Source organism: Ursus maritimus, unplaced genomic scaffold (genome assembly GCF_017311325.1).
Source record: "Ursus maritimus isolate PB19 unplaced genomic scaffold, ASM1731132v1 scaffold_35, whole genome shotgun sequence".
Classification (NCBI taxonomy): Eukaryota; Metazoa; Chordata; class Mammalia; order Carnivora; family Ursidae; genus Ursus; species Ursus maritimus.
This window is the reverse complement of record NW_024426119.1, coordinates 11,461,979-11,476,831: the sequence shown is the minus strand read 5'-3', so window position 1 is coordinate 11,476,831 and position 14,853 is coordinate 11,461,979. Positions and strand designations below refer to the sequence as shown.

The 14,853-nt window shown below is 51.8% G+C and overlaps 2 protein-coding genes across 3 annotated transcripts; one reads left to right on the top strand and one right to left on the bottom strand.

The window, feature by feature from the left end:
- The first annotated feature begins 997 nt into the window (after positions 1–997).
- DUOXA2 (dual oxidase maturation factor 2) lies at positions 998–4,486 on the top strand. 2 transcript variants are annotated; one of them, XM_008683992.2, is made up of 6 exons: positions 998–1,244; positions 2,334–2,391; positions 2,655–2,789; positions 3,039–3,252; positions 3,552–3,766; positions 4,129–4,476. In XM_008683992.2, the coding sequence occupies exons 1-6, from the start codon at positions 1,098–1,100 to the stop codon at positions 4,320–4,322; spliced, it is 963 nt and encodes a 320-aa protein (XP_008682214.1). In that variant the 5' UTR covers positions 998–1,097; the 3' UTR covers positions 4,323–4,476. The 2 variants fall into 2 exon arrangements, with proteins under 2 accessions (XP_008682214.1, XP_008682215.1); XM_008683993.2 differs by lacking the exon at positions 2,655–2,789 and having other exon boundaries at positions 4,129–4,486.
- A 224-nt stretch (positions 4,487–4,710) lies between these two features.
- On the bottom strand, positions 4,711–13,526 carry DUOXA1 (dual oxidase maturation factor 1). Its single transcript, XM_008683991.2, has 7 exons — positions 13,450–13,526; positions 8,238–8,413; positions 7,843–7,900; positions 7,387–7,521; positions 6,947–7,160; positions 6,485–6,702; positions 4,711–5,777 (listed from the first exon to the last, which is right to left on the bottom strand). The coding sequence occupies exons 2-7, from the start codon at positions 8,382–8,384 to the stop codon at positions 5,521–5,523; spliced, it is 1,029 nt and encodes a 342-aa protein (XP_008682213.1). The 5' UTR covers positions 8,385–8,413; positions 13,450–13,526; the 3' UTR covers positions 4,711–5,520.
- Positions 13,527–14,853: the final 1,327 nt, after the last annotated feature.

Sequence of the window (14,853 nt, the reverse complement as noted above, 5' to 3'; positions counted from 1 at the left end):
TTTCACTTCTGAAGCAAAGTTTTAGAAGCATCACCAAGGACCCACATCCCCATGCCACTCTTTTCAGGACCACTGGTAGGCACTGACACTGGTCCCAACCTTCCACCTGGTGGAAAAACTAACACTGGCCAAAGGACCTCCCCACACATGCACTAGTCCTCTGGGGTTTGTCAGTCCCAGGCAGAACTTCACTTCCAGCCTCGCATTGCCCGCACACCCTCCCCCCTCCAACTCTCAACTTCCAAGCTCCAACCCCATGCCCTCAGTAACTGCTTCTTCTAGAGGAGGCAGGGAAGGGAAAGCGGTTAGTGAGCTGGGAACCCAGGACCTGCAGCCCCTCCTACTTTACTGTGAATGCCTGTACATGGACAGGAAGGACGGAAAGATCAAGCCCCAAACTCCATCCAACCTCTGGTTTAGGAACCCCGTCTGGGGTCAGAAGTCTTTCCTCTTGGAATCTGCTTCTCTGACCTCCTCCCAGCCTCCATCTTCCCAACACGGCACTACCATCACCCCCCCACCCCTCCCAGCTCTGAAGATCCTTTGCCTCCCCAGCAGCACTCTTACCCTCTTCTCTGGATCCTCTAAGGCCAGCTGCCCTGGTGTCCACTCAGGTCAGACTAGCGCCAAGTGTCCGCATCTGAACGGGAGGCTCGCCCTCCTGCTGTGGAGGCCAGGCTCCCCTCATTTGCATAGCAGCCTCCGCCTCTTATTGCAAGATCTCTTCCCAACCGCACCCAGCTGCCAAGCCCTGACATCCACCCAGCAAGCTTCCCAGGCTGTTATAAAAGGGCTCCATGTCCTGCACCACTTCCAAACACAGAGCGAACTACAGAGCTGCAAAAGTAACTGGCTATAGCCAGTGAGAAATAATTCCTCTCTCCTGCCTACTCAACCCCGCCTGGGCCAACCAAGAGCACTTGAAGTCAACCATCCGCAGTGCTTCCTTAGGGGCAAGTTGAAGAACTCAGACTTGACCAGCCCATTAAGTCCTGTCCAAGAACGCAGGGGATCGGGTAAAGAGAAGTGGGACCCGGCTCGGTTGCCAGGTTGGCACTTTTCCCTCTCCAGCGGACCCAGCTTGGCCCAGTTGCAGCATGACTCTGTGGAATGGAGAGCTGCCTTTCTACCCCCAGCCCCGGCATCCCCCCGGCTTCAGCGTCCCATTGCTCATCGTCATTCTGGTGTTCTTGGCCTTGGCTGCCAGCTTCCTGCTCATCTTGCCTGGGATTCGTGGTCAATCGGTAAGGGGGGTGCTGGATGCTTGGGCCTGAGGGTCATGGAAGATCTAGGACAGGTAATACTGTAACAGTGACCTCCATGAATAGTTAGATGAAACGTTGAACCAGAGGAGCATAGGTGGAGCAGACCCGGAAGTCTGGTGAAGCAAGCACCCCTCCCTGCCCGAGGACTGGGAGAGATGGAGGCCCTATATAAGACATTCTAGAGACTGACCCCACCTGGATCATCCAGGAGGCTGCTTCTGTGGAGAGTGGGTGCCCAGTCCAGTAATCCTGGGGCTAATTCTAGTCTTCACATGCTGCTGGAGTCTCTCCCCTCTCCTCAGACTGTAGCTACACTCCAGTCTCAACCTTCAGGTGATGACCAGTGGACCAGGTGGACAGAAACCAGCAGCTGAGATTGTTTCACTGGTGTGCTGGGTTGAGGTGCATGTGTATGGTTGCTCCCATCCTAAGGACTCAGGAACTCCCATGCAGGATTCAAAGTTGTAGCAGACTGAGGACTTTTCCTCGGACTCGCCCTTCTCCCAGAACCTAAGTTGTTTTTCAAGTCTAAGGGTACCTGGCTTCCCTGAGTCTTGATCTGTGTTGGTTTCCTTGGGAAACTGGTGCACCTAGGAATATCTGAGAGGCTGCATTCCCACCTTCTCTACTTGGCAACAGGACCCTGGGGCTGCCCTCTCCTGGGGGAGGTGACCCCAGCCTGCCTAGCACTTCTGGACTCACTGAGCCTCATCATAGTAGTGACTAGCCGGCAAGACCAGGACCGGGAGCCAGATAGCTGGGGGAGTAAAGGTGATGAGACAACACCAGGCAGAGAGCCAGGTTGCAGAATGGACTGGGAAATGGAGCTAGGGAGGCAGAAGTGCATGGCTGGAAAACATCAGAAATGCCAGTGGCTCAGAGGGACTTGCACAAAAAGCAAGACAGACTTTAGCTTCAAAACATCAGGAATGTAACTGGGAAAAGAGTGCGGGGCAAGAGGAGACAGTTGCAGGGGCACTAAAGATCTAGGTGGCATGGGGTCAAGGGAGGTCTTGGGGACTCTAGTTGGGCAGTTACCAGGCCTGACCTGGGTGCCTGTTCCTGCAGCGCTGGTTCTGGCTGGTGAGAGTTCTTCTCAGTCTGTTCATAGGCGCAGAAATTGTGGGTGAGTGTGGGTGCAGCAGATGGGGAGAGAACCTGGGGTGAGGATGGATGTGGGCAGAGGGCACCTGGGGAAATGGAGATTTGGGGTTTGTTTCCTGCTCTTCCCATTCTTCAGCTTTTCTAGTGCCCACTCTTCCACCCTTACTATGTATACCACCTTGGACCCCTAGACCCTCCATCTCTCTGCCCAGTGTCCTACCTGCCATCACCACTCTCCCCAATCCTCTCCCTGACCCTCCCCCCACACTGTGTCTTTCCCCACAGCCGTGCACTTTAGCGCACAATGGTCAGTGGGTGGGATGAACACCAACACATCCTACAAGGCCTTCAGTGCAGCACGAGTCAGCGCTAACGTTGGTCTCCATGTCGGCCTGGAAGGAATTAATATTACACTCAAAGGTGAGGGGGCTGGGGCAAAGTGAACTTCTGGATTGGCAGACCCCATGGTTGGGGGAGTGTAGCAGGGGCAGCTGAGGAAATCTCAGAACCCACAGGCTCGAATAGCTTTTAGTCCTCAAGGATCCGTGTTTTCCCCAACCGCTGCCAAACCCATGTCTCTCACAGCTCCCCTGTCCTAGGCGCGCTAGCTTAGTTGCGGTGTCCCGGATGGTGCGCAGCTCCAGGACACCGGCCGCCCTCCCTTCGCAGGGACCCCAGTGCAGCAGCTGAACGAGACCATAGACTACAACGAGCATTTCAACTGGCGTCTGGGTGAGAACTATGCCGAGGAGTACTCGAAAGCACTGGAGAAGGGGTTGCCCGATCCAGTTCTCTACTTGGCGGAGAAGTTCACCCCGAGCAGTCCCTGCGGGCTCTACCGCCAGTACCGCCTGGCGGGACACTATGCCTCCGCCACGCTGTGGTGAGCGCGGGAGAGAAGGCACGTGTGAGCGAGGGAGTGTCGGGCGGGGGCGTGCGAGCCAGAGGAGGGTGAGGTATAGTTGCAGCCCTACAGTGCCGGGAGAGGAAATACCTCCTCTTGAGGTCCGCACAGACCGTCGGAACCCAGAGAGACCCAGCAAAGGCTGGGAGTCGGCTGCTCTCCTGGACGGTTCCTCTGCGCCTTCGCCCTCCCAGCCCCGGCTTTCGTTCTGGGGTAGGGACACAGAGGAAGCGAGGCTGAGCGAAGCCAGCTCACAGTGCGGCGGGTCTTCTCCGCAGGGTGGCGTTCTGCTTCTGGCTCCTCTCCAACGCGCTGCTCTCCATGCCGGTCCCGCTCTACGGAGGCCTGGCTCTCCTGACCACCGGCGCCTTCACGCTCTTCTCCATCTTCGCCTTCGCCTCCATCTCCAGCGTGCCGCTCTGCCCGCTCCGCCTCGGCTCCTCCACGCTCACCACTCACTACGGTGCCGCCTTTTGGGTCACCCTGGCCACCGGTGAGGACCAAGGGGCGGATTCCTGGAGGCTGGGGGTGGGGACGGGATTTACACTGAGGTATGCTTTTTCCGTTTACAAAACGAGTTCACATATATTATCTAATTTGCTCCTCTTAATAGCTTCTAGAAGCGGGCACTGTTATGCCCATTTTACAGATGAGGCCAGGGGGTTCTGAGGGTTCCGTGGCTTGCCCCAGTTAGCACGTGCACTCACGTATCACCTAATCCGTATTAGAGGTCTTTTTGCCGTGTGGGTTGGGGGAAGAAATGCAAGGGGTAGCCCCCAGGAGTTGGAGGGGAGCAGGCCAGGTTCTGGCCTGGAGCCCTGACTACCCTGTGTCTTTCCATGGGCGCGGCTGCAGGAATCCTGTGCCTCCTTCTCGGAGTGGCGGTGGTGAGTCTCCACTACTCTCGACCGGGCGCGCTTCGCACCTTCTTGGACCGAAGTGTCAAGGACTATGGTAACCAGGTGAAAGGGAGCTTGCCTCTCATCCTGAACAACCCACTGCATAAGCAGTTTGGAGCCCTGGACTTCACGATCAGTACCAACCTTTGAGGGGGTATTCAACCTCGGATTCTTACCCGGCCTCGGCCACATGCAGGCTGTGTAGCAATATGGGCTCCAGCCAGGAGAGCTCCAGGAGGGTCACTGCTCCATGGGCACTGGGAAAAGCAGGCGGCCTCAGACGTGCCGCACTCCTGCCCCCGGGAGAAAGGTCTCCCAGGGTGAGCTGTAAATAAATTCTTTTTCTTTTTTTTATTTTTTAAACTTGTTTCTATTATATTCCATGGCTTTTCCAGGCTTGGGGAACATGAGTCCTCGGCCGACTTCCCTGGGTGGGAAGAACCTACTACATTCTCTCTGCCTTGCCACAAGGCTCTGGGAGAGGGGCGCCCTCTAGTGAGCCCAAAGGGGAACCCGCTGGAGCCAGCATCTTCGGGAGCTGCTCCAGATGGATGGCAGGTAGTGGTATCCAGACAGGTCACCCTCCCATTGGATCCCCCTCCGCTGGTTCAGCTGAGTCGACTAGGAGGGAATGACATTTCTGAGGTCATTTATTAACTCCAGTTTATTCACCAATTAAGAGGTAGTATCCAAGGGCTAATTGGGGTAGATGTCAGCAAGGCATAAAAATGTAAATCCTGGGATTTTTTTTTTTTTATTAGGTAATGGCAAGACCTACAATCTTATTTGGCAAATTTGAGAAGTGAAGCTTAAAGATAAGGTAGCACACTTAGTTAATATTAGACCTGGGACAAGAAATATGGTTTCTTCTGCTGTCCAGGGCTTTCATTGTACCAAGAGATCACACAAGTAAAAGAAGAACAAAAGGGACCCAGGAAAAAAGAAAATAAGAGGTACAGAGAGATGAGGGGGACTACGTGGGAATCACACTGTGACCCCCAACCACGCACACACACAATGTAGATGAAACTGAGTTTCAATAAATTGCCCCTCAACGAGGCAAGGCATCAAGGGAAGGCAGGGTTGCTGTGCAGAAACAGGCAGCACCTGCTTTGTCTTAACACAGAGACAAGTTTTATAGACAGTCCCAATGTCTGTTGAGCATATTAGGGCTTTTTTTTTTTAAAACACCAATAGAAAGAGGCTCTTTTTCCTACTCCACCTGCAAATTGGGGCTGGGGACAGGTCAGATACACCCCATCCTGCAGTTAGTTCTGGCAAATTTATGGGGCTCCAATGAGATCTGCAACCAGACTGGAAGTCCAGGTGTCCATCAGGGAGAAGAACCCTATAGGGCACAGTCAGGCTGTCTGCGACGCTCCTCCATACAGCATGCCTCAGAGGAAGCCTCTGACAAAGGAATGTCCTGGGGCTCAGGACTCTCAGCTGTGGACCGGTATCGGGGGCTCAGGAGTCCCCCTTCCTCAGGATTCCACTCCAGTCCAGGATCTTCCCCTGTATTCTGGCTGAAGAAAGCCTTCAGCCTTTGGGGCCGCATCCTGTGGGCCACTGCCATTGCCAGCCCGAGCAGCATACAAAGCAGTCCTGGGGATGAGACAACAGGTGTCCTGCCTTGGTGATAATAACACCCTCCCAAGGACATCTCTCAAGAGCATCAGAACAACTCTAAGAGAATTGCTAGCATCCCTGTTTCAGGGCAACTTGGGCTCAGAGCAGTGACTGACTTAGGGTCATGCAGCTGGTGTGTCTCTGTTGGTCTGAGTTTTTGGACTCTAAGCCCAGTGCTCTTTGATTACATCTCAGAAGAGAGAGAGAAAGAGAGAACTCTGAAAACAGAGAACCCTGGGGGAAGAGCAGGGCACAGAGAAGGAGGCATGAGAAAGGGCATGAGAGAAGAGGAGAAAAGAAACGGCAGGACAATTTAAGGCTATGTGAGGCAGGGAAAGAGAAGGAAAGAGAAGGAATGGGGGACACAGAGAAGAGTGTTTGGGGAAAGTGGGCAGGGGCATAAGACTGGAAGATTTGGGAAAGACCTGGGTGGAGAGAGAGTTAGGGGATGAGGGAAATGACAGAGACAGAAGACTCAGGGAGTAGGCATCTATGGCAGGAGGAAGTGGAACTGGGGACACAAAGCCCAGAGGTGAGTGATGTAAGAGGGATAGGGCTTTAACTAGAGGAAAGGCATCCTGGCCCCCAGACGCAGGCCCTCAACCCCCACCAATATGGCGGTCCCTGGCCCTCCTTCCCTGGCCCTAAGCCCGCCAGTGTCTGTCTTCAGGGCTGTACCTCACCTGTGGTCAATGTGATCCAGAAGGCAGGCCCATGGTGAGTGTGCAGCGTAGCAGTACCCAGGCGCAGAGCACAGGGTGATGTGAGTGATGTGGCCGTGGAGAAGAAGAGTAGTCCCAACAGCTGGAAGATGCCTGTGGCCAGCAGCATGTGGCCACCGTAGACCAGCACGGGCATGGACAGCATCACATTGGTCAGCAGCCAGCAGAGGAATGCCACCCTGGAGAGCCAGGACCCAGTGAAGGCTGGCCTAGACACCTCTACTTGGAAGGGCCCAAGGAGACTCAGGGACCCAAGAACACCCCAAAGATGTGAGATAGGGATTTCTGCCTATAGGTTTCCCAACCAAGCACAGTGGGGCTGGTGCCACCCTCTCCCACCAGAGATTTCCACATAAGTGGAGGAAAGATGGGTAGAAACTCCATTCCTGTGTCAGGCCAGCAGGGCCTCCAACCCACCCTCACCAGAGCATGGCTGAGGTATAGTGTCCCGCCAGGCGATACTGGCTGTGTAGACCACATGGGCTGTTTGGGGTGAACTTCTCAGCCAGGTAGAGCACGGGGTCCGGCAGCCCCTTCTCCAGTGCCTTTGTATACTCCTCAGCATAGTTTTCACCCAGGCGCCAGGTGAACTTCTCATTGTAATTGATGGTCTCATTCAGCTGCTGCACTGGGGTCCCTGGGGAATGGGGCAGTTGTGCTCAGCACGAACCCAAGGACCAGAGTGGGCATTTGCCTGGGTAAGGGCTCAGGGATGTCCTGGGGGGCAGGGGCAGAGGGATAGGAGCTGGTCTCAGTCTCTGGAAATTTCCCTTTCTACCATCCCCCCATTCTATAGATCCAAAATAGGTCCCAAACACACAGCAAAAGCTTCTCTTCCCTCACAGGTAAGAGCCATCCCTCACCTGTGAGTGTAATGTTGACTCCTCCTAGACCAACCTGCAGCCCAACATCAGCGCTGATCCATTCAGAACTGAAGGCCTTGTATGATGTGTTGGTGCTGACTCGGCCGACGAACCACTCAGAACTGAAATTCACGGCTGGGGTCGTATAGTTGGACGTATGGGAACTCAGAAAGGTCCAGGCATTACCGGATTAGAGTCAGAAGGAGAGCTAGAAGGGGTCTAGATCTGTTTTGCTCATAACCATATATCTGTTTACTAGCTCAGGGTCTGGCTCATGGTTAGTTTGTCTGAATAAAGCGGTCAGAATCCAAGATTTCCTTTGGTGACACTCTGCTTATGGCCCTCCCTCCCCGCCCTTCCCTGAACCAGAAGATGCCATGAGGAAACAAGGAGAGGAGAGGCTGGCTGCTGTGGGAACTAGATGGGACAGAGGCAGTTGCCCAGGATTACACTCACCCAGGATCACAGCCCCGATGAATAAGCTGGTCACCACTCGCAGCAGCCAGAACAGCCTCTGAGTCACAGGGTGGGTGGGTTTAGGAAGGAACACCCTCCTTCCAAATCCACCCTTCCTCTTTCCAGACTTGGGTGTGTGTGTGTGGGGGGGGTGTTCTGAAACTGAGGTCACTTGGTCAATTGTGATCAAAGTGTCTGGCATATAATAGGTGCTCAATAATTATCCATTGAATCGATGAGTAGGGAGCTTCCTCCTAGGGGTGGGGGTGGGTGACACTTTCTCAGGACTGGAGTTTCTTTCCTGAGTCTGGTTGTAGTCAGAGAGTTTGGCCCCCTCACCTTGAGGCCAAGATCTCTCTGGGGCTGGGGTCTCCAGGGCTGGGCTTGTTTCTCACCATCTTGCCCCGAATGCCAGGCAGGATGATGATGAAGGTGACCAGTGCAGTCAGAAAGATGGCGATGATGACAGCCAATGTGGTGTCCATTGGGAAGATCGGCTTGCGGCCCACATAGAAGGGGAATATGTGTCCCAAAGTAGCCATTTTGCTGGGGTTGTGCAGGGAGGCGTATGCTGTAGGACAATAGATGTGTATGTCTATGTGCCAGGCACTGTTCTTGATGCTGGAGATACAGCAGGGGATAAACCAGACCAGGTCCCTCGTCTCTGGAGCTCAACAGATGCTACTGAGACTGCGATTCTGCTGCCCCTCTGCCATTCATCTCCCTATGTTTTGAATGTGAGGGAACAAGGGTCTTGGCAATCAGTCTCTGTTGCCCCATGCTCCTTTCCTAACCCGTGGGTCCCCTAAATCAGGGCTGCAACCACCCTCGAGGCTTCTCTGCTTCCTCTGGGACTGTCTTAAGAAATATAATTCTCTTTTTATCTCTCTCAGGCCTCCAGCACAATCAGACAGATCACAGGACATAAAAAGATTTATGTTTACTATCGAGTGAAGGCATAAGGGTGAAAGATGGTACAGATTACAAAAAGATTGGCTTTCCTTCTCAGTCCCCGAAGGAACAAAGGCCAGAGAGCTCTGCTAAGTATATAATCCAACCACATCATCAGAGGGCTGATTCCCAGTGCTGGCACTGCTCACACCGGTCTGCCCAGCTTTCTCAAGCACCCTGGCTGCAGCGCTGGCAACTCTAGAATAAACAAACTGAATTGAGTTCATTTCGTCTTACAGTCAGTGATCCCAGCTCTGCTAATATCCTTGTGTGTGATCTGTACTGGGGCCTTGGTTTGCCTGGGAGGTTCCATTATTTACAGTCTGACCAGGTAGTGTCTTGTTAAGTGATATAGTGACAGAGTAAGTTTGGAGTTGTGCAGCTCTGTGTTTGAATTCTGCCTCTGCCTCTTGCAAGTTACTTGGCCCCTACAGAGACGTGGTTTTATTACAAAATAGGGATGATAACATCTACCTCACAGGGTCATTGTGAGTGTGAAACAAGACTGTGTGTGTAAACTGCTAAGAAAAATACCTGAAACAGAGTGACATCAATAGATGGGAAAGAAGGGACATTTTACTACTCCCTTTACCTCTTTATCCAATCCTTCTTGGAGGGAACCCTGGGCTGGAATCAGTTCTGGGTCCAGTTCCAGTTCTTCACTAATTTTAAAACATTGGGCAGGCAAATGACAACCTCCCTGGCCCTTGGTTCCCTCATCTGCAATTGGATATGATGATCTCCTGGTACCCTCTGGTTCTAAATTCTGTGATTCTTCTATAATACCTTGTGGCTCTCAGCCTTCCACTCTCCTTCCAGGCCGGCCACCTCCTATGCTATCTCTGGGGGTAGCATTGTGTCAGGCAAAAAGACAAAGCGACAGACAGTTTTAACTTTTAATCCTATCTTTCGGAGAAATCACGTGACCTCTGAGTCTCAGTTTTTATGCGAAGTTTTGCTTTTTTTTCTTAACTCTGCAATTCTTCCATTCCAGAGGAATAGGTATCACTTTTCCTCCTGGGCTCTCCAATCCTGCCTAACTTCACTACCACCTTTCTCATTAGTCATCCCCTTTCTCTTTACAACTTTTCAGCTTCTCTTTCTCTGCTGGCTCCTTCTTCCAAGGATATGTGTAAATTTTTCCCATCTTAGGAACACAAAGAGAAGGGACTCTCTCCCTTGAACTTCTCAGTCGCTTCCAGCTACTGTCTTATCCCACTCTCCCCTCTTCACAGCCAGGCTTTCTGGAAGAATAAACTATGTTGGTGTTTTCATTGCTTTATTTCCCCAACCCATTGCAATCTGCCTTCTCTCTTTGACTTCTCTCTCTGACGTCTCCATTAGGTCACCACATGCTAAATCCAAAAGGAAATTTTCACTTCTCATCTTTCTTGACCTCCCTATGGTATTTGTTAGTGTGGACTATTTCCTCTTTCTTGTCTTCCTTGGAGCTCCATGACAGCATGCCCTCATGGGGCCCCTGCCTTTGGCCATTCCTTTTGTGGCTCCTTTGCTAGTCCTTCCTCCTTCTGAAATGTTTCTGTTTCCCGGGATTCTGTCTTGGCTTTCTTCTCCTAGCACTCTCCCTGATTCCCTAGGCAAACTCATCTATTCCCATGGCTGATGCTTCTCAAATCTATGTCTCCAGGTAGACCTCTTACCTGGGCTCCAAACACAAAAAGTCCAATTGCCCCGTTGACATTTTCACTTGGTTTTCACATGGATGCCTCAGATTTAACAGGTCCCACACTGAATTCACTGTCTGCTCTGCTTTTTATTCTATTTTCTTTGTCTCTTTGGTGACATCACCATTGTACCAATAAAATAAATCAGAAAGCTAGACCATCTTACCTCCTAAATATTTCTTGAAACCATCCATGCATTTCCTTCCCTACTGCCCTGGTTCAGCCTCATTCTATCTTGCCTGATACCAGAACATTTTTTTTTCTAATAAGCAAATATAATCATTTTACTTCTTTGCTCTGGGTAAAGTCTAATCTCACAGTCACATATGAAGTCCTCTCTAATCTGATCTCACCTACCATTGCATCTCTGTCTTTGGCCCACCTAACCTCCATACTCAACTATTGGTCTCTCCCTGAATCTGACGTGCTCTCTCGAGTCTTCATGCCTTTGTATATGCTATGTCCTCTGACTGGAATGCTCTTACTCCTTAACAAACTTCTTTCATCCTTCAAGCCTCAGCTCGTGTTACCCCCTCTGTGAAGTTTCCTCTAATACCATTGGGCCAGTGTGGATGTTCCCACCTCTAACATTTTGATTGCATTTTGAATATACCTCCATGATCACAATAATTGCATCATATTGTAATTGTTTGAACATCAGTCTCCCCATTAGCTTCTAATCTCCATCTTTGCATCCCCTGCATGTAGCATATACTAATAAGTCTGTGGGTTGAATGAACGAATATATGAATGAGTGAGTTCTTCTCCCTGCAGGTGGCATCTTCTATTTCACACACAAGAGGGAGCTATGCTCCCTCTGTGCTCTAGACAGTATTAAACTCATTCAACATTAGTTGAGTTAGGGCTAAGGATTGGGCAGGAAGGGATTTGACCAACCCTGACCATTTTTAGTGCTTTCACAAAATTTTCAGAGACTCTCTTCTAATAGTTGGAATCCAAAGCATGAGTGTTCATATTTAATTGAATCTGAAACATTTTTTCAACTCTAACTAAAGATAAATAACTAAGAACTTGTGGATTAAGTTATCTTTTATAATATGTGATATGATATTTATTTTATCTATTGGCCTGAGAATTTTTTATCTATGACACCTAGACTGAAGCCATTATAATTGTGATGGAAAGCTATATTTTTTTAGAAAAGGCTATAAAATGTAGAATATCTTGGGTAATAAGGTAGGAAAATAAAGCAAGTTTGCTGATACTATGAATACATGTTATATGCTGAAATTTCAAAAACAAATATTTGCAATATAAGCAAATAATAGTGTAATGTATTTTGGTTAGTGTTACATGTTAACATTATTCCTGCATATATTTTAATGGGAGGTTGTAAAATATTTTACAAGAATGGCTCATCTCTATTAACATGGTGCTTCAAAGAAACATTAACAAAAGGCTCTCTATCTTAAGTACAAAAAAACAATGTTAACTTATTTCCAATTCTCCAGAATATTTATTAAATGTGACTAAAGAAAAAAGATAGTTGGTGAATAAAATTCACCTTCTTTAATTTCTTTTTGTTTAATTTAATGAATTAGATTTTCCTTAATTAATCTACATTGCCTAATCTAAAGTTAATTTTGGATGACCCTGATCCCAAATTAGTTTTAATTATTAAGGTAACAACCCTCTTGCATGAAGTGGTGGGACTGAAAGGAAAAGCCCTCATGCCCAGCCATCCTGCTTTTCCTTTAATGCTTGTAGTTTCCCTCTGGAACATCTTCCTCCTTGGCTAGTCAAGGAGGATCTGACAGTAGAATTTCTTCCAATCTAAAAAAAATGTCTTGTCAGTCTTCACTCACTTCTCCCTAGCTCACCACCATGACTGGCAGATACACACATTGGACACTGACATAAGCACAAGATACAGTCAGACATACACCCACAGTTTCATGTAAACAGACATATAGACACAAGAAGAAAATAGTTCTCAGTAACATAGAGAACTAGATACATAAACCCTCAATCAGAGGCCCCAGTGACAAAACTGAGGTGCTTTCTCAATGGGGTGGGCCAATCCCCACACTCTGGGATCCTCCTTCCTCCCTGGCCTGGAGAAGTGAGGGCCACTTTTTCCCCTTTCTGAGCTCCCTTAAAATACTGAAGTATTTCTAATGCTCAGTTGTGTTTCAGACACAGTTACCTAACCCTTACCTATCTCAGGTTGAAGTGGGGTTCCTGTGGGTGCATGAGGGGTGGGCAAGAAGTAACGTTACACATCTTCAAGCAAATTCAGCCTGGTACAGCTGGTCTTCAGCATTCAAAGTTGTCACATGCTTTCTTAGTGCTCTGTGGCCCCTCTTGTAGCCTCCCTTTGCCCACCTCCCCCATCTTCTGGAACCCAGAAAGACTACTAATTCTCTGCAAAGGGGGAATAGGTGACATGGCTGGAGTTGCCACAAGCTCTGATTGATGATACACAGCTACTAGATTGTGATATTTTGTTTCTCTGGTTGGGGTTGATCCCATTCAAAGTTTATAGCTCTGGCTGGCTATGGCGACCCTGTCAGAACTCCTGTCCCAGCCTCTTCTCTTCAAGAAGGCGTGTGGACATGTGCATGTGTGTTGTTGCACTAAGGAAAGATTTAAGTGTTGAAATAGAAGATCTGAGAAGTGGGTTGAGGCAGGAATCCCCAGTAAGGGCTGAGGTGAGTAAGGAGTCCAGGGGTGTTGAATCAGGCAAGTCGCACTATCTAGGCTCCAGGTAAGCCGGGGTAAGGATTCCACGTGTGTAAACCTAGTGGCATTTATGGCCTCCTCTTAATTTCTTACCAAGCTCTCTTTGAGGAGCTCCCACTTGATCTGAATTTGCCCCGGTGGACGCTGGAAGTACGCCCCTAGGGGCCGGGGCCGGGCCGGCACTCTAAGGCCCCCTTCAAAACCCTCCCAGACCGCACGGAGCCCAGCACTCACGCCCGCCACTCGCACCCGGACCACTGTTTCCTACCTTCGCGTCTTGCAGACGGTGCGTGCGCGGAGCCCGCGCGGCTCGCCTCCTCCTTGCGGAAGCTCACGCGCAGCGCTCCTGCGGGTGGGATTAGGGCGGGAACCAGGTCCAGACGTTGTTACCGAAAGCGCACTCACTCCCTTTCTCTTGGCGGAGCTCGCTTCCCACCCCGCTCTTCTCCTAATTCACTGAAGGACCAGGCTTCGACCGGACAAACCGGGTCCGGGTGCTTCCCCGCCCGCCACTCCAAGTCGTTCTCAGCCTTCTCAGACCGCACCCGAGGCTCTGAGGCGCTGCTCCCGTCTTCAGCCTGGGACAAGAGGAGGGACCGTGCTCAAGAGCCGTCCCCTCCGCAGCCATCCCTCCGGCCCCTCCTCCCCCTGTCCCCTGCCCAGAACCCCGGGCGGCCCCGGCACAAACCTAGCGGTGATGCAGTCCGGGGACCGGCGGGGCGCGGGCGGGGATCGAGGGCCTGAGACCCCGGGGGAGGGGGGGTGCCACAGACTCTTTCAGGGTCTTAGGACGAGTACCTTGCTTGGACGCCAGGCCTGGTCTGCCGTCATTGGCCGATCCTCTTGGTCTTGGAGACCAGATTCGAAGGTGTGGAGAGTTTGGGGGAGCGCATCCCCGCTCCCCCCGCACCCTCTCGGTCTTCCGCCCACTCCCCAGCCCCAGCAGACTTGCCCTTTTCCAAGTGGCCGCACTAGCCGAGCCCTCGCCACGGACGGGACAGATCCCCCTGCCTGCGGCCTGCGAGCGGCGCCGTCTCACCTGGCGCGTCCCCGTCCCCTCGAGCGCCTCGGCGGGTCCCGGGCGCGCCGGCTGGCAGCCCGCCCCACTCCGCCCCGCCCCGCCTCAGACCCGGCCGCGCCGTCCCTTCATCTCCCCCAGCCCCGCCCGCGCGGCGCAGAGCTGCGGAGGAAGCCGGCGGGGAGCGGGCGTCGCGGCCCAGCCGCGAGCCAGGAGGGAGCCAATCCGCACTGCGGGGTCGAGGGACGCCGCGGCCACAGGTCAGACTCAGAAGGGGTTCTCGCGCCCGCGGGCCTAGGCGCTCCGGGGGAAGGGAGCTCCACCCGCGTGGCCTCCGCGGAGTGCGCCCCAGCTCCGCCACGCTTTTTTGGCGAAAGGGGAATTCTAGCCCGGGCCCCCCGGCGCCTCCGTTATTAGCCTGAGGCTAAAATGGAGCCTGTTCAGGCCTATTCTCCCCCGCCCCCCCCCCACCACCAAGTTTTAGGTTCTTCGAGAACTGGGAATATCGGGTGGCCTAGTTTGCTTGGGCCTAAGAGATCTCTCTAGAGTTCTTCCTGACACCAGCACATTATGCCAGGGAGGGAACTTCGGGCTTTTAGAGTCCACGCTTCCCCTCAGCCTTCCCTTTGGACCAGGTTGGAATCATTATGGCCT